Source organism: Podarcis pityusensis (genome assembly GCF_964106645.2).
Source record: "Podarcis pityusensis genome assembly, chromosome: 7".
Lineage (NCBI taxonomy): Eukaryota > Metazoa > Chordata > Lepidosauria > Squamata > Lacertidae > Podarcis > Podarcis pityusensis.
Window position 1 is genome coordinate 5,278,822 of NC_138031.1, and position 18,596 is coordinate 5,297,417.

The 18,596-nt window shown below is 45.7% G+C and overlaps 1 protein-coding gene and 1 long non-coding RNA gene across 2 annotated transcripts in view; both read left to right on the top strand.

Annotated features, from left to right (window-relative positions):
- Positions 1-18,596, top strand: part of TSNARE1 (t-SNARE domain containing 1) — a 399,909-nt gene that overhangs the window by 284,556 nt on the left and 96,757 nt on the right. The window contains exon 9 of the mRNA XM_081012848.1: positions 14,650-14,722. Within this exon, the coding sequence (XP_080868974.1) occupies positions 14,650-14,722 (73 nt within the window). The remainder of the gene's footprint in view (positions 1-14,649; positions 14,723-18,596) is intronic.
- Positions 1-18,596, top strand: part of LOC308480971 — a 283,474-nt gene that overhangs the window by 145,446 nt on the left and 119,432 nt on the right. The gene's annotated exons all lie outside the window — the stretch shown is intronic.

Genomic DNA, 18,596 nt, shown 5'->3' on the forward strand with positions numbered 1-18,596 from the left:
CAGCCGTGGGCCAGTCCACCATCCCTCAGACCATGTAGTGGGCCAGACTATATATTTTTTTTTGGGGGGGGGGGATGAATGAATTCCTATGCCCCACAAATAACCCAGAGATTCATTTTAAATAAAAGTACACATTCTACTTGTCAGGTGTGTGTGCAGGAGCCAGGCCCTGTGACCAATAGGACTTTACAGGACTGGGGCCTTCCTAAGTTTGTTCTGAAGAGGCAAGGTGCAGCCTCACAGGTGAGGCTGATTGGTAACTCACATCACCTGGTGGCAAGAGCTGGGAAGGGATATAAGGTCAGCATTTCCCTTCGGCACTTTGCCACAGCAACATGCTTCCTGCCTTGCTGCGTTTGGCTTCTTGCTTCCTGATCCTTGAACCTCGGCTTCTTGACTCCCTGCTTCTTGATCCTCGGACCCTTGACTTCTTGATTCCTTGCTTCTTGATCCTCGTACTCCTGACTTTGTGACTCCTTGCTTTCTGACCCTCAGACCCTTGGCTTCTGGTGCAAAACAAATGAGCCATGTCTAAAGGGATATATGAGAAAGTAGAAGCTGAGTTGGCAGTCTTAAATGTTGGGTAAGTTAAAATGGGCATAGGTGTTCAGTGACTTTGGCGGCTGAAGGATGATTACAACCTATGGGCGGCATTCAATAATGTGATAATTGACTGCATAATCCATTGAAATTAATGGACTCAAGTCAGCCATTATTGAAGTATACATTGCTTCACTGACAATGTGTCTTCTAATTGGCTATGGGGTAAACCAACTATAGGGCGTGGGGGAAACTTGCATAAGTAATATAAACAATAAAATAGTTTCAGCAAGGCATGAAAATAAACTTCTACAACCAAAATGTATACCAAAACAAACCAATTGAAAGAGTTGAAACCACAATTGAAGCAGGAGGTCAGGTAACTGTGTCTAAACAAGCTTTGTCTCCAAGTGCCAATACTGATAGGGCCTAGGGGTGGATAAATCAGTTTCGGTTTCTCTCCATTTCCCCTAATGTAACACATTTTATATCTTTATGCATTTCCCCATTATACAGACTTTCGTTACAGATTGTTTGGCTGTACTTTGGTTCATACAGTGGTACCTCCGGTTGCGGATGGGATCCGTTCCAGAGCTCCGGTCGGATCCCGAGGTTTCCGAAACCGGAGGAACCGCTTCTGCAAATGCGCACAGTGCGGTAGAGCGCTTCTGCGCATACTCAGGCGGTGAAACACTTCGGGTTTGCCACTTTCACAACCCAAAGTTTACGTTACCCGAGGGTAATGTAAGCCGAGGTGCTACTGTTTATTGTTTTGAAGAATCTGAATTGTGTAGGTTCACATTGAGATCCTAACCAAATCAATAGACAGTTACGATGAAGCACAGATTCCCCACCCCCAAACCTAAAGGCTAATTTTGCAACATTTCTACTTCCAGCAATAAGTAAAACAAACACATTGTGGGTCTATAGCCCTATAAATAAAGCCTGTGTCATATTTCTGGTTTTGATTCCTTTTGATTCACTGCCTAGCAGACTTATTCTCCACCCTGTATTTCTCCCATTAAATATATTAAATCTTCTGGGTGAGTCAGGTGCTTGCTAACTGCAAATCAAACCTTTTCTTTTGAAGCTGATACCACATTTTAAGTGAAATAATAATTGAACAGCAATTGATAATTCATGACAGTTTAAGACAGCAATAATTACTTCCATTTCCCAGAACTCTCCTAAAATGAAAATGAATTTATCTGTGCTATTTCCCCAGTTTTAAATGACCCTGGTGGGAAAAGGGTAGGTGTGTGAGAAGACCCTCTTCAGAGCAAAATTACTTCTATCTATTCCCATACCTTGCCTTTGACTTTCGAATTTTGCCTGGTTCCTTTTTCTTCTGCTCGGTAGATTTATGGCCTTCCAGGTGCCATGGGACTCTCAGCCTATTAAATCTGAGGATTATTGCAGAGCAGGTGAGGTCCCCGTGGACTGGAGGTGAGTGTCAGGAGTTCAGCCTACACTCGAGTCAGACCCTGGCAGAGACACATACTTGACTGGCATGTTCCCTTCCTCCTGGTCGATTGTTTGGGAGCTTCATAAGATTTCTTCAGCCCAATCATCACAGCGACTGATGCCAACCAACACCAGCACACTTAGAGATCCACAGAGTCTTCACAGCTTTGCGTAACAGACCTCAGCAACTCAGCATTTTGCTTAATCTACTTTATTTACATATAAACACACACAGAGCACTGCAACATGGCTCCCTCTCTCTCTAGCATCAGACAGCAAAGAGAAAAAGAACAAAGGACAATAGTCCCACTTCATGGAACACAGTAACACAAACATCCTGTCTCGATCACTTCGCACTCCATGGAGTCAAAACATATACCGTCATGTGATAGACAAAAATCCCATGACTGCAATCATAGATCAGGAATTCTAACAGTGAGAAGATGGAGCAAGCTTCCTTTCTGCTACTCCAGAGTGTAGGACCCAAACCAATGGATTCAAAATTAAAGAAAGGAGATTCCGACTAAACATCAGGGATAACTTTCTGATGGTAACAGTTGTTCATCAGTAGAATGGACTCACTCCCAGGGTGATGGACCCTCCCTCACTTGAGATATTAAAACATAGATTGGAGAGCCATCTGTCAAGAGTTCTTTAGCTGTGGTGCCTGCATTGCAGGGATTTGACCACCAGAGATACCTTCCAATCATTCACTTATATGATTCTATGATTTCAACTCTCAGTAGCCTAACTAGCATGGGATTCTGCGTCCCACCACCATCCAGAGGGCCTCAGGTTCTCACACGACCTCTAGAGGGAATTGTATGTTTGGGAGTTTGCATGGCTATTGTATGTGAGAGAGAAGCAGGCAGGAATGTTGTTGTGCATGCTAAAAGTGACAGAGTGAGTGGGGAACAGAGTGAGGACCAGGAGCTGCAGAATTCTTCTGGCATGCAGAACCCCAAGCAAAGTCAGTGCAAAATGTTGGAGACCATTCAAGGAGCTGCTACAGCTCCAGGCTGCAGTGATACTCCCTCTTGACCTCTTGCACCATCTTCTTAGCTTCAGTCAGTCAAGAGACCTCGCATGGTGCCTCTTCCAGTATTCAGTGCAAACGATATTCAGTGACTTGTTTCCCCCTCTTTTTTAAAAGCAAGATTGTACAAGCCCACAATAAGCAGCCCTCTCCAACAGCTTCTCCAGCTTCTCCTGTATTAGTTTGCACTCTATTTAGCCTCTGGCATGAATTAGATGATTCTCAAGTTCAAAGGAAGCTCCTGTGATGTTCGGAAAATCGTTGCCTTGTTGTTGCCTTCCCCCATGTCCTTCGTCCGTTTGGTTGTGGGACTCTTTGTTCTCAGAAGCCGCTCAAGAGGGAAGGAAGTTTTTGCTTTGCTAGATAAATGCTGAAGCCAATTTAATTTATTTGGAGAGTGGCTTTGCATGTGTGATTGGGCTGAGTGCCAGTGCTGGCAAAGAAAAAAAAAGTTACTGAAAGACAGGGCTGGTTATTCCCCCTGTCCTGTAATGCATATGATTCTAACACAACCATTGTCCCACCCATTCTGCCTCTGACCCATCATGGTCATGCAGTCTTGGGAAGATTGTGCTTGAGGGAATGTGCCACTCAGACTGAGAAAGGTCCCTGAAACCTGTGATAAATGTACTTTGCCCCATGGGGAATTTTTAAGAACCGCTTAATAGAGAGGGTGAGCTAGGTATGATTTGTTGGCATACAACCAAGGAAATGGACTTCCGGGTTAGCGCCTCCGGCAATGGTGGATTTCCTCTGACCAGGAGGAATCCGCTTCGTGAGAATTAGGGTCTGGACCGCTGCGGCGAGGCGGAGACCCATTTAAAAAAACAGGCGGGAGAAGCCTGTGGACGTGGGATTCAGCTGGCACCTTTTGCGCCTCCCCTACTCACGGGGAAACCCGGTTTCGGGGATCCGGAGCGACGTGGGGTGAGTGGCGCAGTGCTTTGAATTGACTGCTTTTTTCACGGAGTGAAGCTGCATTGCTGTTGCCGGAGAGCGCTGACTTTTTCCTGTGGACAATTGGATTTTAAACAACTACTCGTGAGTAAATCGGAAAATTGGATTTTTAAATACTTTAATTTGGCACTGAAGCGGGAGGTCATAAACAGGAAGTCCGCCTTCCGTTTTTGTAAATAGACTGAAGCAAAGATGTTACAAGTTAAAGTCTTTGAAAGCTTTTGGCAAAGGATTAAATTTCCATCGGTTTAAAATACAAAACCCCCCTTGGAAGCAGGAGAAGAGGGGGAAATCTTGGATCTAGTGAGCCTGCAGGAGAGAGTGAAAAATCAAATTACCACTGCTCTGAACCTGGGAACGGGCTGCCAGATGACGTTTGGAGAGAGTGCATTTGACAGAACGGATTTGACAGCTAGCTAAATAAGAGTAAGATACTGTTTCCATTGTCCTTCTCTGCGTTTAAAAAAAGAGGAAAAGTAACTGAAATTTTATCTTTAATGTTTGAGTTGTGCTTGAAAGAACTGATACAAGTGGAGACTGTTTCCCTCTAGAGGGAGCTTTTGAAACTGTAACAGGACTGTAACTGGGGGATTTCCAGCTGCAGATAAGGATTCTGAGAACCAGAGAGCGACCTTGGACCATTTAAAAATGTTGACAGGAGAGGCCATTGTGACTGTTTTATGTAAGATAAGCTGTTCGCTGGGACAACTTCACAAGAAGATGGAGGACATGACTTTTAGATGAACTGCATCCAAGAGTATTAAAAGAACTGGCAGATGTGATCTCAGAACCACTGGCAGTCATCTTTGAGAATTCCTGGAGAACAGACGAAGTCCTGGCAGACTGGAGGAGGGCAAATGTTGTCCCTATTTTCAAAAAGGGGAAAAGAGAGGACCCAAATAATTACCGCCCAGTCAGTCTGACATCAATACCAGGGAAGATTCTGGAGCAGATCATTAAGCAAACAGTCTGTGAGCACCTAGAAAGGAATGCTGTGATCACCAATAGTCAGCATGGATTTCTGAAAAATAAGTCATGTCAGACTAACCTGATCTCGTTTTTTGACAGAATTACAAGACTGGTAGATGAAGGGAACGCAGTGGATGTAGCCTACCTTGATTTCAGCAAGGCATTTGACAAGGTGCCTCATGATATTCTTGTAAAGAAGCTGGTAAAATGTGGTCTTGACTATGCTACCACTCAGTGGATTTGTAACTGGCTGACTGACCGAACCCAAAGGGTGCTCATCAATGGTTCCTCTTCATCCTGGAGAAGAGTGACTAGTGGGGTGCCACAGGGTTCTGTCTTGGGCCCGGTCTTATTCAACATCTTTATCAACGACTTGGATGATGGACTCAAGGGCATCCTGATCAAATTTGCAGATGACACCAAATTGGGAGGGGTGGCTAACACCCCAGAGGACAGGATCACACTTCAAAACGACCTTGACAGATTAGAGAACTGGGCCAAAACAAACAAGATGAATTTTAACAGGGAGAAATGTAAAGTATTGCACTTGGGCAAAAAAAATGAGAGGCACAAATACAAGATGGGGGACACCTGGCTTGAGAGCAGTACATGTGAAAAGGATCTAGGAGTCTTGGTTGACCACAAACTTGACATGAGCCAACAGTGTGACGCGGCAGCTAAAAAAGCCAATGCAATTCTGGGCTGCATCAATAGGAGTATAGCATCTAGATCAAGGGAAGTAATATTGCCACTGTATTCTGCTCTGGTCAGACCTCACCTGGAGTACTGTGTCCAGTTCTGGGCACCACAGTTCAAGAAGGACATTGACAAACTGGAACGTGTCCAGAGGAGGGCAACCAAAATGGTCAAAGGCCTGGAAACGATGCCTTATGAGGAACGGCTAAGAGAGCTGGGCATGTTTAGCCTGGAGAAGAGGAGGTTAAGGGGTGATATGATAGGCATGTTCAAATATATAAAAGGATGTCACATAGAGGAGGGAGAAAGGTTGTTTTCTGCTGCTCCAGAGAAGCGGACACGGAGCAATGGATCCAAACTACAAGAAAGAAGATTCCACCTAAACATGAGGAAGAACTTCCTGACAGTAAGAGCTGTTCGACAGTGGAATTTGCTGCCAAGGAGTGTGGTGGAGTCTCCTTCTTTGGAGGTCTTTAAGCAGAGGCTTGACAACCATATGTCAGGAGTGCTCTGATGGTGTTTCCTGCTTGGCAGGGGGTTGGACTCGATGGCCCTTGTGGTCTCTTCCAACTCTATGATTCTATTATTCTATGATTCTAAAGTTGACAATTTGGAACAGAAAGTGACCAATTTGAGTCAAAAAGTGAACATCAACACAGAAATAATTCAGGACTTGGTACAGGAATCCATTTTGGCAGGACAAATGGTGGAGGAGAAGGAGGAGGAGGAGAATGCTGCTGTTGTTGAACATAAAGTTGAACATAAAGTAGTACAAGTGAGATCCGTGGCTTTACAGAAGCAAATTGAGGACTATAAGTTGAGGCCTTTTATGATTGAATCTAGGAAAAGTCAGACTCTGAGGAATGGACCCCGGCTTGGACGAAAGAAGGAAAGTTGGAAAGATCCCTCTATGCAGGGATTAACTGACTTTTGGGACATGGACTCGGGCCTGGAGGAGATTGAAGTTTTGGGGGCCTTTGGACTTGGAGGAATCTTGAAATATGCCCTGAAATACTTTATGGACTGTAGCTTTAACTATGGAAATTTGGCTGATCTGTTCAGAAGGAAGAAAAGGATTGACAGGTTGGAGTTTCCCCGAGATTTGCTCTTTAGCATTAAAGAAAATGAAGAAGATCTGCAGAAGGGACTTGGAAAAGAGTTAAGAGCCTCGGACATAAGATCACCAGGTTGATGGACTTCATAAAATCTTCTTCCACCATCTCCTCTCCCTGGTTTTGGATTCTGCCAGTCCTTTCCGTCAACTCCATAGACGGAAAGGACTGGCAGAATCCGAAACCAGGGAGAGGAGATGGTGGAAGAAGATTGGAAAATTTAAAGTTTATATACAGACTTATGGTAAAACTAATGAGTGATAGAAAAATGGTGGAATGATTTTTTATGGGCTTAGCAGAAATGTTATAAGGAGTTGAGTATATGTAAGTATTTTAGTTTTAATGGAAAATAAGGTTAAAAAATACGTTATTTACAATATGATAGAAAATGGAGAAAGATGGAAAGGATTTGCTGAAACAATTAAAAGAAGTGGAATACAAAAAGGGGGGTGAGAGGAGGTCGAGGAAACAAGGGAATGAAAGAGTATGGAAAAGAGAGGATGTATGTTTTTTTTTAAAAAAAAAAATTTTGTTTTGTTTCATTTAGGGCTAAGGTTAGGGAGTGGGGTTTGTTTAGTTTAGTTTAATATGTTTAGTTTTTGAGTTTAGGTTGTGTTTTGCATTGTTTATATATTGTATTGTATTTTTTTTTTCTTTTTGCTTTCCTTCTTTGTCTTTTTTTCTGTTTTTTCCTCTTCTTTTTTCTCTTTTTGTAATCTATAAAAGTAATAAACATTATTAAAAAACAAAACAAAAATACAACCAAGGAAATGGGGGCAATTGGCAGGCCCCCAGCTGGCTCCAGCCCACCGGCTGGTGTGCCGATCTCCAGTCCTTGTTGCAGCATCTGCAACCCACAGCTTCAAAAGCTGGGGCACGCAACTCAGCAGAGATAACGCGCAAACCGAAGTGGCAGGAGAGGTTGTGTAAGCATATTTACAAGCAAGTTTATACAGCATACATCAGGACAAAAGGAAAACATGTCTGCTCCCTTTCATGTCCAAAGCAAGACGGCATAAGCAAAAGCTCTACACAAACGGAAGTTCCCAGCAATCTGTGCTGGAGTGAAAACAGACATGTGACACCCAACAGTCTCATGCCTGTCCCTTAAGGTGGAACGGAATACCCCAACATGGTTTTCCTATTAGTAAATTCCATTTAGTTAGACTAAATGTGGAGGATCAGGAGAGATAATAGCCGTGATCGCTATGTTCTACCGTCCCAGCCAGAGGCAGTAAAGTTTCTGAATTCCAGTTGCTAGAAACCACAAGAGAGGAGCAGTTGTGTTGTGCTCGCATCCTGCTTGCAGATTTCACACGATTTTCTGGATTTCCACTGCAATATCAGGATGCTGGTCTAGATGGGCCATTGGTCTGATCCAGGAGGCTGTTTCTTTGCTCTTCTTCCCTGTCTTCAGACCAATCCTGTTTCTCACCCATATGAAGGGTTACTGTTGGTGTTCTACTCATCCTGAAAGTGCACAGTCCTCGTGAAAGCCCATGGGGCTGAATCCCAGGAGCTCGAGCACAGCTCGAGACAAGACATTTACAAGACAGGCAATTCACTCCAGCAATTCTTTTCCATGAGAGATTGTCAGGCTTGACCAGGAGGAATAAATCAGTGAGCAGCAGAATAGCTACAAGCCTTCCTGGCTCCTTTCCATCTGCGGCTTCTGGTCCTGAGCTTGACACACAGGACGACAATAAGTGACGGTGGTTAAGTGTTGTTTCACAACGTGGCCTCGCCTCTATTAGGGAGCGCTGGAGTATGTTGCCAAATTATTTCACATTGGCTTCGGAACAGCTCCACTGAGCCGCAGACTCCTCATAAGGCCAGCAAGCGATGTGAGGGAAGATGCTTTCAACAGAGAGAGATTGCATCTGGTGACACAGCTGTATATCTTGATTTCTTACGAGTGTCAAGCCAAGGAGCAGGTCTGATGGTCACCCCCAAGGGCCACTCTGGAAATAACAACAGCACTCAGAAAGACTTAACAAATGCTCTTACGACTGTAGTCTTTAAGGCCCATAAGACTCTTGTGTAATGCACCCTGTAGAATCTTGAAATTTACCATTCAGGATTGCATTGATAAAATAAGTCAGGGATGAGGAACACACACCTGGTGGCCCTCCAGGTCTCTATATGGCCCTCAAAACTCTCCCCAGACCAAAACTCACCATTCCTGCTTTGCACCCTCCTTGAGAGCTTATTGCTGGCTGGGATGTATCCTTGAACTCTGATATTGCCTCTTCCTTGCCTAGAAGGAGGATAGAGAGGGCTGGGGGTGTGTGTTTATGGAAACTAGCCACTTGTACACATAGTTGAAATTTGCATTCATTGATCTGCCTGTTAGGATATAGGTCCATTCCACCTTTAGAACAGATGTGTGGATTGTTGTATGTCACATGCCTGTTTACTTCCAGCACAGTCTGCTGGGAACTTCTGTTGTATATAGCTTTTGCTATGCTGCTGTTTGCTTGGACAGGAAGGGAAGCAGACATGTTTTTCCTTTGTTCCTGATGCTGTTTAAACGCCTGTAAATATGCTTCCATATGCCTCTGTCCGCCACTTACATTGTGAAAAGTTATTCACTCTGCTGATTAGAGCGTGCTCAGTCTCTGAAGGCTTCTGAGGCTCGAGTCGCTGATAGATGCTGTTCCAAGAACCGGAGTTCGCCCTGCTGCCGGCCGGTGGCTGGAGCCAGCTGGGGGCCTGTCAAATACCCCCGTCTCCCCGGACGCATCCCAACACTGCCAACCTTTTCCTCCAACCCCAACCACCGACGGGGTGTGGGCCTTAGAAGGAAACGTAAAAGGGAATGCAGCCCGCAAGCTGAAATATTAATCCCTTGTGTAAATATTCTGTCCCTTGCTTGCTGTCCCCCAAAAATGTTTCTCCAGTAGCGTACCACCATGCAACACTTTTGTACCTGCTTTGAGCATACACAAGGTAAAGGTAAAGGTAAAGGTAAAGGGACCCCTGACCATTAGGTCCAGTCGTGTCCGACTCTGGGATTGTGGCACTCATCTCGCTTTACTGGCCGAGGGAGCCAGTGTACAGCTTCCGGGTCATGTGTCCAGCATGACTAAGCCGCTTCTGGCGAACCAGAGCAGTGCACGGAAACGCCATTTACTTTCCTGCCAGAGTGGTACCTATTTATCTACTTGCACTTTGACGTGCTTTCGAACCGCTAGGTGGGCAGGAGCAGGGACCGAGCAATGGGAGAAGGAGGAGGAGTTTGGATTTGATATCCCGCTTTATCACTACCCGAAGGAGTCTCAAAGCGGCTAACATTCTTCTTTCCCTTCCTCACCCACAACAAACACTCTGTGAGGTGAGTGGGGCTGAGAGACTTCAAGAAGTGTGACTAGCCCAAGGTCACCCAGCAGCTGCATGTGGAGGAGCGGGGACGTGAACCCGGTTCCCCAGATTACGAGTCTACTGCTCTTAAGCACTATACCACACTGGCTCTCACCCCGTCACGGGGATTTGAACCGCTGACCTTCTGATCGGCAAGTCCTAGGGTCTGTGTTTTAACCCACAGTGCCACCCGCATCCCTGAGCGTACACAAAGGGCAGCCTAAATTGAGGGATTCATCCATCTCTAGATGTAACAGGCACCACCTCTGAGCAATTAACACCCACCTGCTGAATCTCAAGACTTGAGCCTCCGGTGATGTGGCAACGCTAGTACTGTGGCATAAAGAGATGCCTAAACTGGGAGAATAACAAACCCGCCATTTGGACGTCCCCTGTGAAATTTCTGTTCGTTAAAAGCACAAAAAAGGACTAAAACTCAAGGGTGTTCTCTTTTTGTGGCAATGCGTGTTGCTCTGACATTTCTGACCCCTGCTTTATAGTCCACATTTCCATCATTGGTGTTTCATTTTCTATTTCGGAGCGGGGGAAAGGTGCTATATTTAGCTGTACCCATTACTCGCTGCAGGTGCCTTTGGAGCTACTGTTTGTCCACCCTGTGCAATTTGAACCAGCCTGCCCTGTTTCAGCGACCTGATGAGATTTTAATCTCTGTGATCTTCAGAGTTCAATGTGTCCCGTTCACCCTCGTGACGCCGATAGTGGAACCAGAGGATGGCATTATATTGGTGGGCAATTAATTTACCTAGGGAGGCAGGTAGGAGACAGTGATCTGTAGAAGGCTCCGTCTATTGTGAGAAACAGCGTACTATTATTATTTTTTGTTTGGTTTGGTTTCCTGCTTTCAAATATGAATTACAAAGTCCCAGAGGCTTCTGCCATCTGGACTAATGAAGTGGGAAGCCTCCCGTGCTCAGCAAAAGGAAAGTGGGAAAGTGGTTTTGAGAGCCAAGCTGACGTTTCTGTCTGCTCTCAGGAGAAACACCTTCCTCTGCTGTTTGCTTTATGCGCAGATCATTTCCCACTTCTAGAGTTTATTAGTCATTCTGTTGGCGTCTTCTCCTTCCTTAAATATGCCTGTTTGTGTGCTGGAGAGGAAGATGGTGTGTGAAGACTATGTACCACCATCAAATGTAGTATTCAACCCACAGCTCCACGCACTTGTGGAAAAATGATTCAGGCTCTTGGCATCGTGTAGTGGGGAAATTATGGGCTGCACCGCTTCTGGACTGCACCACGTCAGACATGATGTGGTCGTGTGAGGTCATACTTCTCAATGCTCTCAAGAATGTAGCAAACCATCAGGTCAGATCACTGTTCCATCTACCTCAATGTTCTCTAAACTGACTAGCGGCAGCACTCTGGGAATTCAAGGTGTGGGCATTCCCAGTCCAATGTCGATATTCCAGAGATTAGGACCTTTGCTAACCTTTGTTAACAAGACAGAAGTACTGTTTCAGGGGACAGGGGGCGGGCAGGATTCCCTGGTCCTGAGGGGGCTAATTGTGCCTTTGAAGGACCAGATACGCAGCCTGGGAGTCATTTTCGACTCACAGCTGTCCATGGAGGTGCAGGTCAATTCTGTGTCCAGGGCTGCTGTCTACCAGCTCCATCTGGTGTCCTGACTGGAACCCTACTCCCTGTCTGCTCCCTGTCTTGCCAGTGTGGTGCATGCTCTAGTTATCTACTGCTTGGACTACTGCAATATTCTCTACATGGGGCTACCTTGGAAGGTGATTCGGAAACTACAAGTAATCCAGAATGCATCCGCCAGACTGGTGAGTGGGAGCGGCTGCTAGGACCATATAACACCGGTGCTAAAGGACCTACACTGGCTCCTGGTATGTTTCCGAGCAGAATTCAAAGTGTTGGTGCTGACTTTTAAAGCTCTAAATAGGAGGTTTTGTTTGTTTAATGTAGAGACAGGGCACATGTAGTTAGGGAGTATTAAAAACAACCACCATCCATTTCTGGGGATGTAGTGCTCCTTTGTTGAATATGTGGCAGGGGCAGCTCTCTTAAGGTGAAACAGAAAGGTGCTGCTCTGCTGCTGCTGCTGCTGCTGCTGCTGATAATAATAATAATAATAATAATAATAATAATAATAATACATTTATACCCCACCCATCTGGTTGGGTTTCCCCAGCCACTCTGGGCAGCTCACATTAGGATATTAAACTCACGATAAAACATCAAACATTTAAAACTTCCCTAAACAGGGCTGCCTTCAGATGTCTTCTAAAAGTCAGATAGCTGTTTATTTCCTTGACATCTGATAGGAGGGCGTTCCACAGGGTGGGCACCACTACCGAGAAGGCCCTCTGCCTGGTTCCCTTTAGCTTCACTTCTCACAGTGAGGGACCCACTAGAAGTTCCTCAAAGCTGGACCTCAGTGTCTGGGCTGAATGATGGGGGTGGAGACACTCCTTCAGGTATACTGGGCCGAGGCCGTTTAGGGCTTGAAAGATCAGCACCAACACTTTGAATTGTGCTCGGAAACGTACCAGGAGCCAATAATTTCCCTGCCATCAAAGTTTTGCTTCCTGGGGTCATACAGCTGGGACAGCTTCCAGTGAAATCTCTTGAGATCTCTCCAGAAGCCACTGTCAAGCAGAGGTGGCCCCCACAGAATTCTGCCACCCAAGGCCACTGCTTCATTCTGCCTCATGGGAGGGCCGGTTCTGATATGCGATTGCTCAAAGTGGAAATAGGTCAGTTGTAACCCAATACCAATCTTTTGGGCTCTTTTTGTCGTGATAGAAGCATGTGTTGGATCTCTTAATCTGTCTGTTCCTGTTGCAGCCAAATAGCCAAGTAGTATGGGTGCGCTTTGGATGTGCTGTTGACATTAAGCTCTCTGGGGAAGGGGTTTCAAATTACATGAAAGGAGATTGCAGCTCAACATTAGGAAGAACTTCCAAGTGGTAAGAGCTGCTTTGCAGTGGAACGGACTCCCTCAGGAGGTTGTAGACTTCCTTCATTGGAGGTTTTTCAACAGAGGTTGGATAGTCCTCTGCCATGGATGCTTTGGTTGAGATTATTGCACTGTATGGGGGTTGGAATACATTACCCTTGGGGATCCTTCCAACCCCTCACTTCTGTGTTTCTGTGATTCTAAGCAAACCTCCTTCACAAAGAAGACCTCAGGCATGTGGCCAACAGAGGATTGCCCTTGGGTTGGGAAAAAGAAAGGAAAGCTTCTCAGCCTCTGATTTAAAAGTTATCCCCCTCCTCCAGGATTCTGCAGACCCTTTTGCAGCTGTTAATATTGTTGTTGTTTAGTCGTTTAGTCACGTCCGACTCTTCATGACCCCATGGACCAGGGCACGCCAGGCACTCCTGTCTTCCACTGCCCCCCGCAGTTTGGTCAAACTCGTGCTGGTAGCTTCGAGAACATTGTCCAACCATCTCGCCCTCTGTCGTCCCCTTCTCCTTGTTCCCTCAATCTTACCCAACATCTTTTCCAGGGAGTCTTCTCTTCTCATGAGGTGGCGAAAGTCTTGGAGCCTCAGCTTCAGGATCTGTCCTTCCAGTGAGCACTCAGGGCTGATTTCCTTCAGAATGGAGAGGTTTGATCTTCTTGCAGTCCATGGGACTCTCAAGAGTCTCCTCCAGCACCAGAATTCAAAAGCATCAATTCTTTGGCGATCAGCCTTCTTTATGGTCCAGCTCTCACTAATATTAGCATAAATAATTAAAGGTTTATTGTGTTTAATGACAAAGAGAACGGATAATATTTGTGAGACATTATCCCTAGCCTTTGTTCCGTCCCCCTCCCCTTCCTCTTCTTTTTCTTGGTTTTTGTTTCTTGGATTTGTTCAGCGGCTCAATCGTGTGTGTGTGTGTGCCTTCAGTAATTCACAATGACTCTTTCCAGCTTTATTACAAATTAATGAGATTCTTACTGCATTACATAATTAAGTACTGTGGTATTCACAGTCACATAATGAACTCTCTCCCCCAAAAGAGCATAGATCCACTTGGCACCTCTGATGAATTCATCACGGGAGACAGCTTAGTGTTCCAAGCAGCAGGGCTGCGATTACTCAGATGCCACAGGTTCTAATCCCAGAAGGAGCAAACTTGCAAATGAGCTGGGCACCGTGGAATTGAATATTCAAGGGACCCTTTCTCGAGGGAGCATTAGATAATTGAGCTGGGAAGAGAGCACATCTGGGTGTGTGTGTGTGTCTGCAAAGCCAGTTCATCAGGGACCAGGGTGGTCTAGTGAATCCCACTTAAAGCCATGACCCGAAGATGGCTTGGACGTCACTTTGAGAGCATGTAAAGTGAGATGTGGCGTTTCAAATGCTCATGTAAGAACATAGGAACATGTTCCGCTCATGAGTCCTCCAGAGCCTAGAGCACGCTGCTTCTTGCTCAGGTGGAACAACTCTTTGATATTTAAATGAAAATGGTTTTTGATAAGACCAGGAAAAAATACCATGTATTGTTGCTTAGTTTGCACAAAATGCTGATATTCTTTATTCTTTTCAGAGTGATATGTTGGATGTAAACCAGATCATCAAGGACCTGGCCTCTATGGTATATGAGCAGGGTGACACAATAGGTAGGTATCATTGCAGCATAATGTTGTTGGTTTGTTGCTTGTTTCATGATGTTCCTTAAATCCAGGATTCTTCTTCTTCTTCTTTGGCGATCACTCGTAGCCAAGTAAGATTGTCTTCCATAAACATGGTTTTAACAATGACTGTGGAGGCCAATTCTGGATCCACATATCCTTCCACAGTGGGGACACAGGTTTTCAGGCAAGAGTTGATCATGGTGTGGATTTGCCAAGCATGCCTTAGCACGTTTCTCCCTTGCGTCCTGAGTTCAAGTGTCTTCAAAGCCCATGACACCTTTGGTAAAGGCTGTTCTCCAAATGGAGCACTTGCAGGCCAGTGTTTCCCAGTTGCTGGTGCTTGTACTACATTTTTTTGACTTGCCTTGAGAGAGTCTTTAAACCTCTTTTGTTGACCACCGGCATTACACTTTCCATTTCTAAGTTCACAATAGAATAGTTGCTTTGGAAGACGATAATCAGGCATCTGCACAACATGACCAGTCCAATGAAGTTGATGTTGAAGAATCATTGCTTCAACACTGGTGATCTTTGCTTCTTCCAGTACACCGGCATTAGTTCACTTGTCTTCGCAAGTGACGTGCAGAATTTTTCGGAGACACCGTTGATGGAATCTTTGGAGGAGTTTGGAGATGGTGTTTATAAGTGGTCATGCTGGCCACATAACCCAGAAGCTGTACACCGGCTCCCTCGGCCAATAATGCGAGAAGAGTGCCGCAACCCCAGAGTCGGTCACAACTGGACCTAATGGTCAGGGATCCCTTTACCTTTAAGGAGTCTCAAAGCGGCTAACAATCTCCTTTTCCCTCCCTCCCCCACAACAAACACTCTGTGAGGTGAGTGAGGCTGAGAGACTTCAGAGAAGCATAACTAGCCCAAGGTCACCCAGCAGCTGCATGTGGAGGAGCGGGGAAGCGAACTCAGTTCACCAGATTATGAGTCCACCGCTCTTAACCACTACACCAGCAAAGGTCTAGCTCACACAAGCAATCTGCGTCTGGACTATACATCTCTAGACTGCATATTTGGGGTGGAAGCTCATATGTCTAAATGTTCTTCCTTACATGGGATGCTAGTTCACAACTTGCATGGGTTTGACAGCCTTATTCTCCACAAATCTATCTGATTCCCTTTAAAGCCATCCCAAGTTGCTGGCCATAGTTGCACCTGGTGGGAGCAAGTTACATAGCTTAACTCTGCAAGTAGGGAATGTGGCTCTATATATCAGATGCTGTTGGGATGCGTCCGGGGAGACGGGGGCATTTGGCAGGCCCCCAGCTGGCTCCAGCCAATGGCCGGCAGCCGGGCGAACTCCAGTTCTCAGAATAGCATCAATCAGCGACTCGAGTCTCAGAAGCCTTCAGAAGCTGGGCACGCTCTAATCAGCAGAGTGAATAACTTTTCACAACGGAAGTGGGGGAGAGAGATGTGTAAGCATATTTACAGGTGTTTATTCAGCATCAGGAACAAAGGAAAAACATGTCTGCTTCCCTTCGTGTCCGAGCAAACAGCAGTATAGGCAAAAGCAATATACAATGGAAGTTCCCAGCAAACTGTGCTGGAAGTAAACAGACATGTGACATACAACAATCCACACATCTGTTCTAAAGGTTGAATGGACCTATATCCTAACAGATGCCACACATCTGCAGGTTTGATGTGACCCATAGGCTCTGTTTGCTTTCCCTACAGTTGACCTACAGTGGTTCACATGCTTTGTGAAGAATTGCAAAGTCTTTCCAATCTCCAGGGACCTGGGCTTTACAACAGCATCCTTCTTTGCCAGGGATTTCTCCCTGCGAGTTGTGAGGTGCAAATTATTGCAGATTCAAAGGGAGCCTAATGTGAAATGTCAGCTAAGAGGAAGAAGTCCCAAATCTCCTCCATGGGCATGAGAGGAAAGCAGACCAACGAGTGCCTTTGCATTAACTGAGAAAATCTTGCCAGCCCAACTGAGGCATTTAGACAAATATTTGCCTTCAGATAATGAAATGTGCTTCAGGATGTAAAATGTTCTTTGCGCGAAGGAGCCAGAGATTCCCCAGAAGTACTCAAGTGGAGAGGAGTTTCCTGGTGCTCAACTAAGAGAGGCTAGCATGTACCAGGAGCAGAAAGGCAGAAATAAGAACATAGGGAGAGCCAGGCTGGATCAGAGCAAAGGTCTCTCTCCTCCAGGGGCAGGGAATGGAGTTATGGGACCCCTGAGCCAAGGAGAAAAGTAACTATACAAGCTTTGGAAGGCATCTGAAGGCAACCCTATATAGGGAAGTTTTTAAATGTTTAATATTTTAATAATGGTTTAATATATGTTGGAAGCTGCCCAGAATGGCTGGGGGCAAGCTAGTCAGGCGGGCAGGGTATAAATAATAAAATTATTATTATTACTATGGAATAAGGTAAAGGTAAAGGACCCCTGATAGTTAAGTCCAGTCGCGAACGACTCTGGGGTTGCAGCGCTCATCTCGCTTTATTGGCCGAGGGAGCTGGTGGACTAAGACACTTCTGGCAAAACCAGAGCAGCGCACGGAAACGCTGTTTATCTTCCTGCCAGAGAGGTACTTATTTATCTACTTGCACTTTGATGTGCTTTCAAACTGCTAGGTTGGCAGGAGCAGGGACAGCGCAATGGGAGCTCACCCCATCGCGGGAATTCGAACCGCCAACCTTGCAATCGGCAAGCCCTAAGCTCTGTGGTTTAGACCACAGCGCCACCCGCGTCCCTTTACTATGGAATAGGACGTCCCTATTTACATCAGAGAAATGTTGGAGAGTGTGCAGAGGCCACTAACCCTTTTAGCCCTGTGAGCACATTGGGATTTTTGAGACAGAGGGACAGAGGACACTATACAATCTTGCAGTGCAGACACACCCTGATTGCTTGGGAAAGCAAAATGTTGGTTCTGGCAGAATTAATCTGAACCTTGAAACCTCAACGAGCTGAAGGAGGAACTTCCTCCCTTAGCTCTGTGTAAAGATGCAAGGCACATCCTAATTTAGGGGCTGCACAGAGAGTGCACTTTCCCAATGCACCACCACCTGAACTATTGAGGGTGGCAGAACTACCAAGAGGGCAATCTTAACACCATCCATCACATAGACTCGCAGAATTATAGAGTTGGAAGGGACTCTGAGGGTCCTCCAGTCCAGCCCCCTGCAATGCAGGAATATGCAAGTGTCTCTTACGGGGATCGAACCTGCAACCTTGGCATTATCAGCACTCTAACCAATTGAGCTATCCTGTCATGGTGCCTTGTTTTCTTTCTGCTGCAGCTTGTCTTCTGCTAAAAACCACATTATTCGTCTTGCTGTCCACTGTGGCAGAATTAAGCAACTTATGCAATTTACATAATTAATGCTGTACATAGCCCTAGGATCATTATAGTACTCGTTACGCAATGCAAATAGGAGGGAGCGGGGACCGTAATCAACTGCATATCATTGACGGATTGAAAACAACAGCAAATACCAGTTGTGCTTGTTGGAATGATTTCTGTAAGTGGGCCCTCTCAATTTCCTCTTCCGTTTCTGCTTTTGTCAGAATTCTCTGACAATCCTAGACATTTGCTGCCATTTTGCGGCAAAGCATCACATACTTTCGTCCCCCTACAGTGCAGCCCTCAATCATTCTTCATGCATAATGTGAGCTGCTGAAAGTGTCAAAATTGGTTGCTTGGCATCTGTCTGTCTCGGGAGACCATGAAGAAGGAACGTGCTTTTGGGAGTGGGAGGGGGATATCCAAAGCTGGGAACAACATCCAGGAATAGAAATCCCAGAAGTTTATTTCCCTGTATGGATACTGTCTGTGTCGCAGACCCGTTGGGAGACCCGCAGCCCTCGCCCGCCATCCTTGCTCAGAGC